The following is a 16,850-nucleotide window of genomic DNA, read 5'->3' as shown; positions in this document are numbered from 1 at the left end:
AGAGATAGCCGTGATTCTGGTGGCCCACATACAGTACAGTCTTTCCTAGCATGAGCAAAAGTTCAATTTCCATACAGTAGATGTGGGTTCGAAGACAATACTACACATAACTTGGGGATATAGGTAGTTCCATGAACATCGATAACAACAACTACCACGTCACAAAATGCTAAAAAGGTCCACCAAAACAGCAATTCCTGCTATGCTTCGAGATCCCTCTCCCAAATCTTTACCGGCAGTTCAACGGGCCATAGATTGAAAGCCTCTTCATTCTGCAGTGTCCAATCAGGTGATGCGAGAGAAAAGTCATATCGGTGCACGAGGGTGGCGACCAGGATCTGCTGCTCAATCATAGTAATATTCCTCCCAATACAAGCACGACCACCCGCACTAAATGGTATAAATGCATCTCGCATCTTACCGATGTTTTCATTATTAAACCATCTCTCCGGCAAGAAAGCTTCTGGTTCTGGGAACAGATCCGGGTCCCGATGGGCGACATATGCAGGAACCGAGACACCCACATTCCCAGGAATAAACTCGCCCATGATATAGGCCCCAGCTGCAGGTGTTACACGCTCGAGGCCCCGCGGAAGTGGGGGTGATAGACGTAAGGACTCCTCAATGCAAGCCTTCAGATAGGGTAAACTCTTGACTTTGGCGTAGCGGGCAACTTTGTCTCCAGCGATAGCCCCTGACACTTCCTTTCTTAGCTTGACAAAGCAATCTGGGTTTTTGATCAGGTAGTAAAGTAGGTGAGTCAAGGCAATCGCCGTTGTCTCAGACCCGGCATCAACTACAGAAGCTCGGATTAGCCTGTGTTTACGGCGCTTGCGAAGGGAATGCCTTACGCAGAATGCTCGTTTCTGCCTTGAGCTCACCAATAGCTAGATTTCGAGGCTTGCCCGCCTTATCATTGATAAGACAGCTTAGAAAATCATCGATGTTTTCACCATCTTCATGCCGTCGCAATCGCTTGCCTGCCAAGTGCTCCACAATCTGGCCGACGTTGCCTCCACAGTCCCACTGCGAACGGCAGCGCGAGGAGAGAAAGCTAGAAACCTGTTTCAAGACGTAGTACCAATCTAAAGTACCAATGATCTTCGACTTCACCCGGGCTGCTTCGTGCACGTCCTCAATGAATCGATGTGCGCTGTCCTCTTCTCCCGGACCACCAACCTTGACGACGTCCGACCCGGATTCGAGCATACCAAGCCGTTCACTCAAAGCAATATCAGCAATTGCATCGACTGTAAAAAGATTGAACCAGTATCTGACGTCGACCGTAATATTGTTCGGTTGACTTGGTTCATTCTTCCATGCCGGAGGATGTGCTCTCCTATCAAACTGGGCCACTAGCTTTTCGACTTTATCAGTGATTTTGAACTCCCAAGATTCCAGGTTCTTGGTGGAAAAGGCGTGCGATAACATTCGGCGCTTCCGATTGTGATCCTCCCGGTCAATGACGTTAAGAATGTTCATGTGTCCCTCGCCGTTCTGGAGTTTGTACATTTCATGCTTTTGGCAGGGAGATCCGAAACCGTAGATATCCTTGATCGCCTTAACATCCCGGAACGAGAGCATATTAGGTGCAACACGGATGATAGGGTGCTTTTGATGCTGAAGATACAATTCTCTTGTCCGGAATTTGCGTTGTCTCTCCCGTATGGAAGCCAGATTTGTGACGCCGGATAGGAAGTTTTGATTCGGATACTTTCGCAGTTTCTTGCTGTCGTAGAAGTAAAGGAGTAAAGGTCTCAAGGCAAAGCAAAGAAAAACCACAATGAATAACTTTTCTAGTGCCATTGTATGGGGCAGTCTGAAATGGTTGCAGATGATGTGGAACTCAGCAACGGTTAACAGATCTTAGACAGCGAAAGATGGCACAACAGCTAAATGAGAGACTGATGACGGGCTATAAGCCATTGATTGTCACGCTCATCTGCATCAAATCTACCTGACCTCCCGCAATAAGATTTGCTTACACTGTGAAATTGATTGCAATGGTCTAAGTGGTAGAGTTCTGCCCCGTGAGAGTTACCTGATAGGGAAAGTTAACCGCAATAACCCTCTGCGTGCCCCATGCGTTGCTTGGAATCCTCTTATCTCCAACCAAAAATAGTCTCCTGACATCAAACTCTGGCCTTGAGGGGTGGTTCTTGCTTGCCTTTTATGGAAAATTATACCGGTAGTTCCAGCCAAGGAATGTCTTTGTAGTATGCAGGTGAATGTATATCTTTTCGACTGGTGTAGACGTTCGGTGTATTTTACCTCAAATGGTATGGGAGCCGGCAAGGATGACATATCCTTTATAGAAAAGCTTCCATTCTTATTTTAGAAAGAAAATAAAGAACTAATGAAACATAAACATTAAAAAATATAAAGAAAAGAAATTTCTGAACGTCCACGTGGACACCAAGTTTGTGTTTCCTCACCCAAACACACTAACACGTTTCGCTCTCATTCTTGTATTCGATTATCTTCGTATTGTGGCCTCATATCAGCTCTGGCAATCGTCCTCCGCTATCATGACAATAGGGTATGGCTACCATCGTTTGAGCGCAGAGATGTCTAACTCAAGCGAGACTAGGTCCCTCAACATGCCGCCGAAGAGAAAACCCGAGACGGTGACCCAAGAGGAAGTCGCGTTAACGCAATCGTTAGCGGACGATGAAGGACATACCACTGCAGGAAGAACTTACCTTGGTGATATCGCCATTCATGTCGACCACCTGGAAACGGATACATACAGAAACCGAGAGCGCGATGAGGACCACAACGCACGGCTGGTGCAAACCTTTACCGTACGGGCTAGAGGATTCCACCGAGAGACAAGACTAAAAAGCCTCCTTCATACAAAATGACTACAAGAACGTCCTGAGCAAACATCGGGCGGAATTACCCAACTCGTCCACACTCCCGCAGAATACCGTGCGGTCGGTGGCCACCCGAGCTGAAGGCATAACACTGTCTGACGTCCATTACGTGAAAACGAGGCCTGCAGATTGTCCACCAGGTGCGTTAATCCAGGGACGGTACAGACCTAAGGCCTTGAGAACGGTCGAGCTGAACAAAGTAGGGCGGCCACCGAAGGTAGAAAGGCTCAGGCGGAAGACAAGTTGAACAGCAAGGCTACGAAGCATACCTTTGGATAATCAATTTATTCGAGTAAAGATCAATTGAATTAACTACCCTGACAATTCGCGATAATATAAACAAAAAAGATGCAGATAGATATAACCTCCTGGGAATTATTCAGGCGCGTCATGAAATGCAGGACAATAAATTAAATACGGGGCTCAAGCCTACAAAGTTTAAACAATAAATACAGGACAGCTATGGGATCCAAAAAGCGCAAGCCTGTAGAATCCTTTTGGTAGATGGCTCTTCAATTTAGATGGATATATAGGGTGGATACATTGAAACGGCGTACGGTCAGGGTGCTTTCAACTTTACGACCGCGGAAGACATAATTAACACCAAAATTGGATAAGGTATGTTAACACCAAAGCTAATACTACAACAAGTCTAACGGAGTTCGTCTTGGAAGCATTAGCTCGAACATATGATGCAATTCCAAAGAACAATTTTTGCCGAGTGTGGCCCGAGGGTTGGATCTCATGACTGGGAAGTGATTATGGCCTTTGACAGCAAATCAAGTGATATGAATACACTACGCCTCATCTTTTACCCAACTACAGGGGATAACAAGAATGGGAATCTGGTCAGGAAATATCTCAGGTTGGATTCGAAATGGTTCAGCATACAGGCACTCCCTCATTTAGAGAGCCCGCGCGTCCCCGGGTCCAAGCCATTTTCGATAAGAAGACCAGGGTCTCTCGCACAACTCTCTGATATTGGATTCCATGCTTGTTTTGATTCTCTTGCGGGAATCCCAAGCCTGAAATGCCCAACTTGGTCTAACTTGGTATGCTTTTATCCCTTCTTTCACCTACATTGCCTATGTAAATCCCAGGAAGGACTTGTTACAGCTGTGCAAGAATGTTGCACAACCGACAAAGAAGGTGTTACAGCACACGGCCTGGTGTATGAATAGGTCCTCCGTTTATTTTTAATCCTCATCCACTGCCCTGAGGCAAGTGAACCGGGTCGTCGCCATAGCCAAGTAGATATTCAAAGAGAGCTAGCTCATAGATAATGGTATGCAGCCTTGTCTAGCTGAGCATTTAGGTCTTTGAAGATCGTGCTTGGGACTTAATGCAAGATGTATGGAGTCAGATTTAAACCGACCGGTCCTGGAAAGGTGCTTCTGTCAAAAGACAAGTATTCCTGGATTCTAACTTAAGTGAGGAGACCTCCGGGCTCACCAAATAAACATGCAAGAGACTTTGCAAAAATATACCAGACAGATCGGCGATTGGGACCATCAGCTTCGATGCGTCAACGCTCAGGTACTCGTCGATGAAAGAGAGGATATTGTTATAGCGCTATACTGGGGTGGTCACTGACGATTCTTTCCTGGGGATGCAACGGTATGGACACTGGCTCACTCCCAAGCGAGGGCTATGGGGCCAATGATCCCCATGTCATTGTATATCTAAAGCGCTATTCCCGGCGCAACTGGGCTGTACTGGCCAAGCTGCTTCTCTAATATGCCTGGTCGTGCTTGGCTGGGCCGATGATAAAGTTCAATGATTAAAGGACATTGGTGATATTTTGCTTCTATCTAAATAAATTATAAGCTAACATTCTAGCCCTAAAGGACGAGGGTCTGGAAGCCTTTGCTTCCTGGGGCACATTAGCTGCCAATATCAAGTACTCCGAAAACATTTCGGTCAGGGAGTTCGCGCTCTCAATACGGTCAAGCACCGATCAAATCTCTTCAGAGAGGCTAATCTGTTCGGCGCTATACGGCAATACCGCGCTATTAAGGAAAAGGATGATGCGAATTTTGGAGGTTAGGTTTCACAGAGGTAGGGACGTCAAGTCTAGAAAGTAAGAGACGGAATTCATTGCCAATGAGGTGAGATTGGCAAGCCCGGAGTCAAACAAACATTGTGCTGACCAGATATTTTATGGTAGAGGAAGAATAGAGCAAGGCTCTGGAAGAACTCCAGTATGCCGCGATGATTTTACTCGAGGTGGTATTGAAGCTGATGTCGATAGGCTAAAGGAGCCACTGGGTCATCTGGCTATTGGATTGGATCAATGGTAGCTGCGCAGCCGGTAAATGAAGAGGATGCAGTGTACATCTTTACTACAAAGTTGCCTACCACTGTTGAGGGTGAGCCCTCTAGACAGAAGAAGCGTTGAAAGACGGTCATGGTTGGAAATGTTCAAAAGAGACTTCAGTAAGTGCTCCTAACTTTTGCCTTTTTCAAAGGGCAGTTGGTCCCTTTGGATTACTGAGTAGAGTCTGGGGTACGCGACTTTGGAGTTGTGGAAGCAAATCTATCGATTCAAATCGAAGCTTTTTGGTCCTACATGTAGGAAGCGGTCGAGATAACCCGGTGTCTACCATGCTAGGAAATTGATGGCTCTACCTCGTAAAGTAGTACGAAAGCGAGGATAGAAACGGGGGTGAAATCCTCTCTGGTGAAAGAACAAATTTGACAGTGAAGAACAACCTTTGTGAATAGAAAAGGACAGCTTTCCTGGATTGAAAAGAGGGTAATCATTATCATCATATTCTACATCTTCTTCTTCGCTTTTCTCTGTGTCTCTTTCTAATCCCTCGGTGCCTTTGTCATCGTCAGTGAGTGTCCGTTTAAAAATACTGAGGAGAAGCCCTTAAGTTCAACAACTAGTATCTGAAGGATCGGTACAGTGGTTAAACGGGTCATTGCAGAAGCTGGGCATCGTAAGGCTATGCTCAGGAGAGAAATGAACCTTAAGAGAGCACTATCTCCTCCATCATCAGCCCTACGGATTATATGGTGCATCCATAGTCACCTTCTCACCCAATCGAACTGACTACACCTACTTACGAGCATCAGAAAATGCAACATAGTGACCGATCAACATGGTTGTTATCTCACTTCAGACGGAGGGCGTGAGTCATTTGCTGCCATCAACCTCGACCTACAGCTAATTAATCAATCAATCAATCTAGTCCATATATAGGATATAGTGACATAGTCGAGTCGGAACCAGATCAGTATTCTCATCAGCAACACAGCGAAAGCACCGATGTGGGATACCAGAGGAATATGGATAGCCCAGGCGATGAACAGACAGGGCTGGCAACTGCCAGGTTGGATAAATATCACATCTATTAATCTGACTCCCTTCTCTCCTCTCGAACATACTTATATAACAAACCGTCGAGATATCTACACCCACTTCACAACTGTTGCATTCAAGTGAAGAACGATCCACGTCATTAAAGGAAACCAGTTCAGCAATACGACCACGATCCAATTTGTGGATATGGTAATGCAACCACCGGAGGTGCAAAGAGGAGGTCACAACCACCATCGCGTCCGTTCCAGCCGGCCGAACGGAATCGATCCAATCTCATTACCATACAGGATCCCCCAAGGGACCAGACCATCACAACAACAAAATACATAAAGAGAAAATATACAACAGGGATGGGTTTGCTGGTGGTCATCTACCCAGCCACTAGTACCGCCGCTAGCCAAGCTTTTAAACAACCGGGAAGTAAGTAAATCATGATTGACGTCCTCTCCCATCGCCCACGACCACAATGATACCCACTTGATTTGCTAATTGATATCATGCCTATTGTGGTATTTTCAATGACCCACTGACTTAGCTCTAGGTCATCAAGTATACTACTACTGCGCTGCCTATTTCCCCTCTCCTCCTCTACTCTCTCTCTTCCCTCTGTGCGATCCAACATCCTGTCTCGACTTATTGACACATCACTCTATCAATTCATCCAAGATGGCTAAATCTAAAGCGGTGACTTCTAAACTTGCTGTCCAAGAGCGCCTCCCTGACTTGAACGTCTTGAAGTGTCTGTTCATCGAAGATGCTGTTTCAAGTGTCTGATCATAGAAGGTACTTCTGTCAGTATCTGACCTTTAAAGTGACCCGGACACAATGGACATCGACCCTCCTACCGCGGCCCGTGCTTGGGTTGGAAGGTCGAGTACCATCGCAGGTTCAATGGCTCAAGATGAATACTTCAATGAAGTCTCTTCTCAGTGTCAACAGCTCCTCGACCGGCTTCAGCAAGTCATTCAGCGACCCGTGCCTTGTGCCTTTAAGACTCTGCAGGTATTTGCCCACGGTGAGAGGTTGGAAAAGTTCATTCTCCTGGACTTCTGTATGCATGCATGGTCGGCTGGCATTCGTACCTTCCGACATCTAGATTACAGCAGTGACAAGGGCACAGTCGAGGTAGAGTGGCACTGGCAACCGGCGAGAACAGTGGATGATCGAGTAGCTATGCACGCAGTTCCCCCATCATCATCTAGGAACGTGGACTAAGTTAGGACCCCGGATAGATTGTTGTCTAAGCTTTTTCTCAAGTATGGGAACTCTTCCCGATCTGTCAAGATCGGCGACAAGTTCATCTTTTCCACGACAGGTCCTGTAACAATGTCTCTACTTTTGAAGGAACTGCTAGGTATAGCGTTCAAGTTAACCAGAATTGTCAATCTTTCTGGGGCAGGGGAGTCGACAGATTTCGTCCGGTGGGGATTCTTCCACTGGAGACATTACAATCGCTGACCGCTAATGGTGTATTGGGAGCTACATTCCATTCCTGCCTATTGTGCACAGTACGGCCAATTGCACTTCGCACTTACCTATATACTATGGACTACTGTTTTATGTCCCCTCTCCTGGTTCAATTGTTCTCCCTCTTTCCTCTCATCACGCCTCTAAGTGCATCCAACATATTGTCTCGATTTATTGATCTATCACTTTCTCGATTCATCCAGGATGCCTAACTCTAGAGCCGTGACTTCCAAACTCGCCGTCCAGGAGTGCCTCCCTGACCTGAACGTCTCAGACTCTCGGACAAAAGGCAGCGCCCTCCACGACGTCTACTACGTCGGACCCCTATCCCCATGGCCCAATTTCCTTGGACATGTAGGAATAGAGTTCCGCACCCACGACTGGGCCCGAAACCAACATCACCTCTACCTAGAACCTAGAGGAGAACCTGGCCCTCACAGCCTTCTAAAGCAACAATCTCTTGTCGGTAATGAACCTGGAGTCCAGGGCCGATGGCAATCTCAACTCGCGGAAGTAATGACAACAGTCTTTCACGAACAACAATTCCAAATGACCTTTGCCGATTTTGTTTGTTCTGGAAAGGACTACACAAAAGTCCCCGATTTCGTTGTTCTCAAAGCCTAATAGCGAATGTGTCCGAGAACCAAAGAAGTTACGTAGTGATTACCAGACCAGCTCTCTTTACCCCACTCACCTTTCATTCTCTTTCTTCTCTTCTTTTTCCCTTTCGTCACTTCATCCAACACTTCTTCTCTCACTTTCATTCTCATCTTCTACCAGGTCAAGACTGACCCGGCCAACACCGTCTCATCTGTCTTCAACCATGCCATTTCTTTTCTTTCCAGAAGAGTACTGGCTCAGCAAGACCCTTGAGGTCTCCTCACCTCCCTCGGTTTGGCAACTCACTGAAAAGCTTGAGGAGAAATCTGAGATCAGTGGCCGGAAGGACATACAACAATTGGGCAGTATGTCCTACGCCCGCGCTGAGTTCAAGTGCTGTAATACAAGCTATCCTTACCAAGAAGCTCTGATTACCATCTATCTCCAACTTCCTGCGGAAGAATCAATGGGCCTACCCCCTTCCATGCGTCGCAGAGAAGCAACTGACAGAAAGCTAAGTCGCTTCAACCAGTGGGTCGAAGCCTATCGTCGCCTAACACTTCACGACTGTGATTTTGTGCCACGATTCCTCGGTTCTTCTCACGGACGCCAAGATGACGATGGACTTGTACCGGGCGGGTTTCTGTCATACATCGTCTTCACCTCTGTCCCGGGCGACGGTCTGGGAATAGGAACTAGCGGTAGTCCTCGCGCGGTACTGAATCTTTCTCAAGAGGACCAAAAGCGCTGCCGAAAAACCGACATTCCGGATGGGACTTTCTGGGCATTGAGTGCAAAGGAGCGAGCCGCGATACGCCAACAGTTCCAATCAGATTTTACCTAAGTTACTTCCTTCCTCTCCAATACGATGCTTAAGCTGTAATTGTTAATACCTGCTGACGCATCCATCTGCCCCAATGGAAAGTATCCTATGCAACATCGGTGTAAATCTTCACTGGGGCGACCTAGATAAGTTGAGTTGGGACAGAAGGATGCAAAAGCTGCGAGTTCCCTTCTCTCTTCTCATGTATCCTTAGCCTTTATTACATGGCAGCAAACTAACTATTTCTGCGTATACATAGATACTTCTTTGGAGAATTTCGCCTTGACGAGACACGCTCTACCTGGCCCAAGATGGAGCTTGCCAGCTGGGGCCTAGCTTTTCTTCCTATTAAACCACAAGGGGTGGAATGCGACGAAAGCGAACTAATACTTTGAGGATCTATTTAAAATATCTTTGTCGTCCTGGCGTTAGTGGAGCAGAGTCGGAACAAGTACGTATGTTTTATATCAGTTATCTTGCTGCACTAACATTATATAATAACTTAGCATTCGACAATTTCTCAGGTGTTTACCAAGGCTCGGTCAAACACCCTGATCAGTTCCTTCGCGTGGACACCCTGAGCCTCGAATTGTTGTTGAATCAGGTTGGAGTGCGTCGTTCCCACACCTGCGAAGTGACAAAGATCTATGGATGAAAGGCAATGCGCCCATTGTTCTGGTAATCCTGCTTAAGTGGTCCGCATTGTCATACAACAGAATCAAAGGAACAGTAGAAATTTGGTGTCGCGATACTGGTGGCAACCTCATTTCGACCACTATGGTAATAATCTATTCGTCTCCACGACGCGGCTATCGACCTGAAGGAGACATTAATTAGACTATCTTCCCGGCGCCCGCACCTTTGTCTCAGAATGAGTTGATACAGTTCACAAAGGGGGAGTTATTCAGATCAGCGCCGTTACCAGGTTAAGCAGCAGGTACTGTAGTTAACCCGGATATCGTTAAACTCCGGAGCTTTGCATCTGAAGTGATTGGGACTAACAGAAAATGTCACACCAGCGAGCTGAATAACGAAACTAGTATATATATATACACTTTTTATATTAAACAGATAGCTTCTATATCGAAACTCCTATACATACTCTAATAAGAGCATGAGCTATCTTATTTGATCGAGAAATGCCAGATAGTAAAAGCATGCTCTGTTTAATTTCAACCACATTGAAAGGAATAGATGCAAACAGCATAAAACGAATGAGTTTCTCCACTCCACGCCGACATGGCTATGACTAATGCTTTTCATCGACAGCCACGGTCACGGCGATATGGGCATTCTTGCGAGCCTCAAGCACATCATTTGTCACCGAACAACTTATCCATTTGCTCCGGCGTCCGATTCCTAGACTCAGGAAAGAAAAGGATATAGCATACGGCAGCGATTAAGTTCCATGTGAAGAAGAAGAACCCGAACCTGAGAGATTCTAGAGCGATAGGCGCGGACAGAGAAAACACCAAATTGAGACTCCAGTTGATGACCATTTAGAGGCAGTTTCCGCGTGCTCGGATCTCGACAGGGAAGATCTGTGGGGGTGTTATTTTGGGTTACTTGTTGCGAATAAATCACTTGAACCTCATACATCGGCTGGATAGACCCAAGATATGATTCCGATCATGGTAAAAAAGAGACTGAAGATAAAGTTCATCGCCACCATGGCCCGGAGCGCATTGCTATTTGAGGAAGGGTTGTCTGCTAGGACATAGAGTTTGGATAGAACCGAGTTGACCAAGAATGCATCTGCCATGCCGCTACTAGAAACAACAAGAGGCTTGATGCGGCCGAGGAGCCAGAGTCCCACGACACAGTAGACGATGGAAAGACTTCCCGATATCCCGATTATCTTGAGTGAGGTTCCAGTGTCGGTTTCAAGAATACTGTATATCTGGGGTCCGTAGTAGTTGCTATCCTAGTTAGCCAGAGCTATTCAGTATAAGAGAGAGGATCCTCAGAAGTCATACATGACAGTGATCCCAAATAGCTGGCCAAATGCCTGGGCACACATCCCTAAGGTGAGCCTCCGACGCCAACATGCCCTAGGTATCATTTCCTTCCAGCTGCTGACAGCCACTTGTTTCTCAGCCTTGATGGTGTCAATGGTCTCTCTGAATTCGAGCTGAATAAAATCTCCGTTCAAGCAGTTGCCATGCAAGCGTTCAAGAACGACTTTGGTTTTTTCATACGGTTCCTTTTCAACCAGCCATCGTGGTGACTCGGCCGAAAGCCAGATTGCAGATCCCATAACAACACCAGGAACACTTGAAAGGAAAGTGGAAATCGCCATTGGAAGTGACTATCGACTTGGAAAGCATCCATAGCCGAGCCACTGGGCGACGAAGAATCCCCTGACAGCATAAACTGCCAAGATCAGACAGCTTTCCACGGTTCTCAGCTGTCGCGATTTCGGAACAGTACATTGGAGCAATGGCTGAAAGAGCCAATGGAGAATCCTGCGATTAGCCTTCCGTCGATCATCATGGCCACATTAACGACACCACCTTAAAGCGCACATCCAATGTCAGAGACGATGGACCCAGTTATCCGTCGACCAAACCTATCCGCGAGGAATGAGATGGACAGGGCGTCCAATATGGCACCACCGGTGAAAGAGGGGACAAATCCTCTCTCTGGAGAATAGGGCTCTCCCATGTATTGGATAAAGTAATAGTCATGCACGCCAAACACTACATTGTCCTGCTTGAAAGTCTGGAAGCCCAGTATTCTGGCGCTCTGAAGCTTGCATCCGCTTTGGAGAGTTCCGTCTCTACATATTAGTCATTGAGAGTTTTAAAAAGCCGACAAACCTGCTTCAACCCGCCATGAAAACAGCTCTACTTGCAAAAGCAACGTCTCAATACTTATCTGTATCGATATGCTGCAGCAGTATAGTCAACTAGTGGCCAGATATTGTCGTTCAGGTAATATTAAGAGTCGTAAAGCCTTTGCATTCGCATAATAAGATAGGGAAACCTAGTACGTTATTGATACAAGGACAAAACCTATCCCAAGGCTTCAACGTTTCCAACTTTGATTATTCGATTTGATATGTCGCCCACCCAACAGCACATTTAGCTTGAACAAAAACAATAGCAATGTTGTATGCCTCCATAAATACCGACACTTAGTTCTTCCGGCACTATTCGCAATGTAAGTCATTATTTCAGAACTTTGTATGTTATATGCTTCGCAGAATAAGTCACTTACATAGCCCCAGCACCCTGGGCACTCAGCAGTGCAATCAAGGAGTGGACAGCAGTCGAGTCCGATGGACGGGTTGCAGCGTAATCCAGGTCTATCCTGACAGCTAATTACAGGTGCATCCTCATAAGGAGAGCCCCACGATCCTTCAAAGTATCTAGGGGCCGCACCCAGAGCCACAGATGTGAATAGAAGGACTGAAGCAATCTTCATAATGTAGTCAACCAATGTGTGAAGTAGTCAATTGGTAATGTTCGAATGAATGAGTTGTAACTATGAGCTTTCACGTCTTTGCTTGAGGTAGAACACCCTCTTTATATGTCCTCCACGGGGCGTAAGCACTAGTGTCATAGAAATGCCATTCCCGGAGTCAACTCATCATCTGAAAGCACCTACTACTCTTTACGTCGCGCTTTGGCTCTGGACATTCGGTAGTTACATCACCTAATAACATGCTGTTGCCTATTTTGAAGTATTACTTCGATACCAATAAGAAAGGTTTTCTTCCCGGACACTTTCTCGCCCCGGTAGGCTATATGATATGTGGCGTATTCGTTAACAAGATTAGGAGAGCTGAGTCATGATGTACGCGAAATATTGACGTCGGCCTGCCTGAATGTATGACTACATTGTTGGGTCCTGCTGTCTTAGGTGTAGTAGCTCGGAGTTACATCCGGCAGCTGCCAACGGAATAATATTCCAGAGCCATGGAATATTCTGCCGCTTGACGCCGAACAAATGCTAAGAATTCTGACAGTTCTTGGGGAAGTGGGGCTCGGGTTACATACCGCTGCATTCGGCAATTCTCCACTCCAAGCTAGGGTTGTAACTCTCGCCTATCATTGTTAAAATAATCTAGACAATCCACTTCAGCGGGTTCACCACAATCAAAGCAATATAAGGTCCAATACGTCATCACTATCCGTCTGTTAGCGGTAGCTCCAACATTACAACTGGTTGCAAGGCAGAAATCTATCTCTGCTTTCGACCTCTTCTTTCCTGTCCCTCTGCTGCTTTCTCCCCTTCCAATACGTTAGTGTCTGTTTAAGCATAGCTCAAAATTGGAGAGTGTAGATATGAATTTGGCCCTGTTAAGTCGTATCCTTCGGAAGACACCTTTCTGTTGGTTTATGGGCTATCGTGTGAATCGCCTAGCGCCGTGAAGCTCGATGACAACTTATTGTGGCACTTGATGCTCCGCATGTTCCACAGAAACGATTATAATCAGAACCAAAACGTCTATATCAATGGAATGGCAGTGGATTTGATAGTGTATATTACTCTCTTGCTGGTTTGCCTCCGAATGCAGAGAAAATGTGCTCGAAGTCTATGAATAATGATAGGCATTCGGAAGATATCATAGATTCGTCATGGATTATAAAAATTTATACTAGTTGATTCTGCACCAATCTTGTAAAGTGGTAGATATTTTGGTCATTATAGATGTAGCTTTTCAGTTATCAATATTCAATGTTTGTATCAGTACCGAAATTAGGCTACCGGCGTAAGTCAATCAAATGCTAGCACTTGACCATATATCGGAAACACCGGGATCGAGTATTGCATCTACAAGGATGTAGACTTACTACTAGTTAGTCAAGAATGAGATATATCCATATTTACTCTCCCTTACCCGGGGGATTCTTTAGAAACTTTAGAACTACTCTCATTATCCATGTCTAGGAAACTTGGATCTACTGATTGGTTTAAAGAATTTGATTCATTCGGCTCAGCTCAGTGTCCGGTACCATGCTTTGGTGAACTATTCTGAACTCTAGAACCACGGCACAGCGCTTGACCGTGGTTGAACCTTCCTCGCGCACCGTCATCTCCAATGTCTTTGCATCTTACAAAACTATCCACAGCTCGGCTCGGCTGCCAGCTATTACTGCCCCGAAAGCTCGTCATCGGCCGACTTTGCGGTCTGATTAACAGTCTGCAGTGACCGGTGTGAATGAGTCTAAGACTCTTCTTGTATTGTTCATATATATGCACCACTGAAACTTTCTTCCGCGCACCTGCAGCGGATCCACATACGTACAATGCAAGTTTATATAACCTCTTTCCCAGGTTCTCGGTGGGGATGGATATCTCCTTCACTATCCCGCTCAGATTTTTCTTTGCTAATTCTAGCCAGATACCCAGGGATACGATTTCTCGTTAGATTCCGAGGCCGTGGCCATTTTGGTTGACATAAGATATAGGGAGGGGGTGCTATACAGAAATCAGCAAGATTAGAGTAGAAGAAGGAGAAAGGTCTCCAGGGGTTGCAAAGCAATAAGAAGTATATTATAAGGTCGTATATTATTCCTATGATTACAGGACGCGTCGTGTGCTAGACTGGTAGCAATAGATGTAGAATGTAGACTAGATTGGAGGAGCCGAGTCAATTACTATGCATTGTGGGTGATGGAAGCACGCGGTAATAGTAGATAGACAAATTAGAATGCACGGATACCCACTGAAGAGTAGAGTCTAGGGTACTAGGGTCCAGAGCTCTTATTCGAATCCCCGGTCGTAGTATCGAGCAGTTGACTAGAATCCGTTGGACGTTGATGAGGCTGGTCCAGTGGGGCTGTGGATGACACCCTGACAGGATAGTCCGGGTTATAGCCGAGTGTCATTTTTGCTTTTGCAATGTGATCAGGAAGCGGGTCGAAGCCGCTGTAGTCTTTCATGCTGAGGTTTGTCGATACCTTGGCGCCCTGGGTGACCCTAAACACCGTTGAAAACTTAGTGCCATAGGAGCCACCATTGGAGAAATACACCAAGACTCCTGCAATGGAACTAAGCGCTGTGGCGCCGCGAGCGGTGCCGTAGGCAGCCCAGAGAATCGGTCGGTTGTAGATGTAGATGCTGTGGTAAGATGTAATAGTCACATTCGTTTCTGGCACTGCTTTCACGGTGTAGTTGGGCCTATTATAGATGTTTAGTACGCTGAAGAGTGTAGGGTCCCGATCAAGAATACATACTGGAATATATTGGAGCTCATGAGTGACAGCGTGATATTCCGGAAAAGATCTTCAAGAGCTTTCGACAGTGGAGGAGAAGAATGATTTGACGAGCTGACGGATTGTTCCCGCCAGTACTTGGGGAATGGATTGTCGGACTCTGGGCTCGTGAGGGAGTCGATAAACCTCATCTCTTCTGTTTCCATCAATGTCGTTGATATGATATTGGTGTTTGGCTTTTCTGTATATGACAATGTGACGCTGACGTCGAGTTTTTCTATGAAACTAATCCTGCTAGTAATCAACCCAAATAAAAGACCGCCAAATGCGTCCATTATAGACTAATAAGAAAAAGACTCCATGACTTGAGCGTTGCGCACGAATGAAGTATTTGAAGTTGGTTTACCATTGTCGTGGTTGATAACACCGATCGTGTAAACAATAGGATTGAGAACTGTTTGGTCTGTCACATGAACTGTCTGCTCACCATCGACGAAGGTAATACTGGCCTGGTATGACGCGTTGTGGAGCATACAATGAAGAATCGTTGAATTTTGTACAGCTTTGTCCATGTTCTTCAGAGCCTCGTCAAATTCGGTATATTCGGTGGCACGCGGAAAGGTGGCAACAAACAGAGATAGCGGTGAACCGTCAACTAGAGGCTTTGATGCAGTCGAAGGCACCGTGACATTATCCTCGCGTCCCTGGGCTTAGGGCCAAGCTGATTCGACCGTTGGGTGAACATATCACTCCCATTCTTTTGATAAAAGGAACAGAATCCACCAACTTATCTATCTCTGGTGCCCAAGAAAGATATTCGTACCTCTTAAAACGCAGCATATCTGCTTCCAACACCTTGGATCTGTTTATAGCTTGCGCAACATTTTGGGTGATATGAGTAGCAAGGGCCTGGTTTACTTTGTCGCAGACAATAGCAGGACGATAAAATCCTACTGACCACGATGAGTTGACAGCTGGAGGATCTATTGGCAAGATGGTACCTTGTGTTGCAACACTATTGACCACCCTTTGAGTTTCTGCAGTATGGCTGTTGTAGAGAGTAGACCAAAAGTTCGGCCCCCTTGGATTTATGGCTAAGCTGGAAATGAAACTTGCAAAATTCGCGCTTGTAAAATCAACACGAGGGATGTGTTTCAACGCATACACGTTGAAGGGAGCCAATTGCACGCTTGACGTAGCGGGCGATATGATTGAGGCTACAGGAAGAAGCCAACAGATTCCAGCAAGGGTCACGCTGATCGGAGAATGCCTCCATAATCGTAGATTGGCAACTGTGAAGCCATTCTTGAGAACTGACAATAGATTGTCGATGATATCGATTCGAGTCTGTTAGCCTTTAATAGACTTCCACGCAAGTTGCTCAAAGCTCGTCGAGACCAAAACCCCCAGAGAACTTTTCGCCAGGAAGGCAAAGAAAGTGCCGAGAGAAATATAAAGTTGCTGGTCCGATACGTGTAAAGAGGATTTCAACGAAGCGAGTGGTTGGGCATTCAGCACAGGTCTCCCATTTAGACTCTGATATAAAACATGTCATAGCCAATAGCAAAGGCGACAGCAGCCAGGAACGATGA

General features: G+C 46.1%; 9 protein-coding genes across 9 annotated transcripts; 4 read left to right on the top strand and 5 right to left on the bottom strand.

The window, feature by feature from the left end:
- Positions 1-200: 200 nt before the first annotated feature.
- On the bottom strand, positions 201-1,806 carry F9C07_3534 (putative cytochrome P450; the record flags this gene model as incomplete). Its single annotated transcript, XM_041285733.1, has 2 exons — positions 201-796; positions 852-1,806. The coding sequence occupies 2 exons, from the start codon at positions 1,804-1,806 to the stop codon at positions 201-203; spliced, it is 1,551 nt and encodes a 516-aa protein (XP_041145840.1).
- Positions 1,807-5,773: 3,967 nt separating this feature from the next.
- F9C07_2283139 (uncharacterized protein) lies at positions 5,774-6,438 on the bottom strand (the record flags this gene model as incomplete). Its single annotated transcript, XM_071510611.1, has 2 exons — positions 5,774-6,200; positions 6,283-6,438. 2 exons carry the CDS (start codon positions 6,436-6,438, stop codon positions 6,057-6,059), a joined length of 300 nt encoding a protein of 99 aa, XP_071366312.1. The 3' UTR covers positions 5,774-6,056.
- Positions 6,439-6,554: 116 nt separating this feature from the next.
- F9C07_2283138 (uncharacterized protein) lies at positions 6,555-7,100 on the top strand (the record flags this gene model as incomplete). Its single annotated transcript, XM_071510610.1, has 2 exons — positions 6,555-6,624; positions 6,746-7,100. 2 exons carry the CDS (start codon positions 6,555-6,557, stop codon positions 6,976-6,978), a joined length of 303 nt encoding a protein of 100 aa, XP_071366311.1. The 3' UTR covers positions 6,979-7,100.
- On the top strand, positions 6,669-7,419 carry F9C07_2283137 (uncharacterized protein; the record flags this gene model as incomplete). Its single annotated transcript, XM_041285750.2, has 1 exon — positions 6,669-7,419. Exon 1 carries the CDS (start codon positions 7,030-7,032, stop codon positions 7,417-7,419), a length of 390 nt encoding a protein of 129 aa, XP_041145838.1. The 5' UTR covers positions 6,669-7,029.
- Positions 7,420-7,809: 390 nt separating this feature from the next.
- F9C07_2283136 (uncharacterized protein) lies at positions 7,810-8,295 on the top strand (the record flags this gene model as incomplete). Its single annotated transcript, XM_041285749.2, has 1 exon — positions 7,810-8,295. The coding sequence occupies exon 1, from the start codon at positions 7,876-7,878 to the stop codon at positions 8,293-8,295; it is 420 nt and encodes a 139-aa protein (XP_041145837.1). The 5' UTR covers positions 7,810-7,875.
- A 199-nt stretch (positions 8,296-8,494) lies between these two features.
- Positions 8,495-9,115, top strand: F9C07_3529 (uncharacterized protein; the record flags this gene model as incomplete). The annotated part of the gene is made up of 1 exon (XM_041285748.1): positions 8,495-9,115. One exon carries the CDS (start codon positions 8,495-8,497, stop codon positions 9,113-9,115), a length of 621 nt encoding a protein of 206 aa, XP_041145836.1.
- Positions 9,116-10,171: 1,056 nt separating this feature from the next.
- Positions 10,172-11,819, bottom strand: F9C07_1508100 (putative sugar transporter). Its single transcript, XM_041291694.2, has 3 exons — positions 11,071-11,819; positions 10,692-11,013; positions 10,172-10,635 (listed from the first exon to the last, which is right to left on the bottom strand). Exons 1-3 carry the CDS (start codon positions 11,391-11,393, stop codon positions 10,594-10,596), a joined length of 687 nt encoding a protein of 228 aa, XP_041145835.1. The 5' UTR covers positions 11,394-11,819; the 3' UTR covers positions 10,172-10,593.
- Positions 11,820-11,982: 163 nt separating this feature from the next.
- F9C07_2155939 (uncharacterized protein) lies at positions 11,983-12,656 on the bottom strand. Its single transcript, XM_071509264.1, has 2 exons — positions 12,314-12,656; positions 11,983-12,245 (listed from the first exon to the last, which is right to left on the bottom strand). Exons 1-2 carry the CDS (start codon positions 12,518-12,520, stop codon positions 12,231-12,233), a joined length of 222 nt encoding a protein of 73 aa, XP_071366310.1. The 5' UTR covers positions 12,521-12,656; the 3' UTR covers positions 11,983-12,230.
- Positions 12,657-14,630: 1,974 nt separating this feature from the next.
- On the bottom strand, positions 14,631-15,895 carry F9C07_1508021 (uncharacterized protein). Its single transcript, XM_071508167.1, has 2 exons — positions 15,280-15,895; positions 14,631-15,223 (listed from the first exon to the last, which is right to left on the bottom strand). Exons 1-2 carry the CDS (start codon positions 15,591-15,593, stop codon positions 14,791-14,793), a joined length of 747 nt encoding a protein of 248 aa, XP_071366309.1. The 5' UTR covers positions 15,594-15,895; the 3' UTR covers positions 14,631-14,790.
- Positions 15,896-16,850: the final 955 nt, after the last annotated feature.

The sequence above is a fragment of the Aspergillus flavus genome, chromosome 4, assembly GCF_009017415.1.
Source record: "Aspergillus flavus chromosome 4, complete sequence".
In the NCBI taxonomy this organism is placed as follows: domain Eukaryota; kingdom Fungi; phylum Ascomycota; class Eurotiomycetes; order Eurotiales; family Aspergillaceae; genus Aspergillus; species Aspergillus flavus.
The sequence above is the reverse complement of the archived record's forward strand: the minus strand, read 5'-3'. Positions and strand labels throughout refer to the sequence as shown.

What these genes read in the sequence shown, in the direction of transcription:
- F9C07_1508100 (XM_041291694.2), bottom strand. Translation starts at nt 11,393, where the DNA reads ATGGCGATTTCCACTTTCCTTTCAAGTGTTCCTGGTGTTGTTATGGGA. An exon ending in CTATTTGGGATCACTGTCAT is followed by an intron (nt 11,014 to 11,070) that starts GTATGACTTCTG and finishes TAACTAGGATAG; the next exon opens with CAACTACTACGGACCCCAGA. An exon ending in CTTGGGTCTATCCAGCCGAT is followed by an intron (nt 10,636 to 10,691) that starts GTATGAGGTTCA and finishes ACACCCCCACAG; the next exon opens with ATCTTCCCTGTCGAGATCCG.
- F9C07_2155939 (XM_071509264.1), bottom strand. Translation starts at nt 12,520, where the DNA reads ATGAAGATTGCTTCAGTCCTTCTATTCACATCTGTGGCTCTGGGTGCG.
- F9C07_1508021 (XM_071508167.1), bottom strand. Translation starts at nt 15,593, where the DNA reads ATGGACGCATTTGGCGGTCTTTTATTTGGGTTGATTACTAGCAGGATT. An exon ending in ATGAGCTCCAATATATTCCA is followed by an intron (nt 15,224 to 15,279) that starts GTATGTATTCTT and finishes CATCTATAATAG; the next exon opens with GCCCAACTACACCGTGAAAG.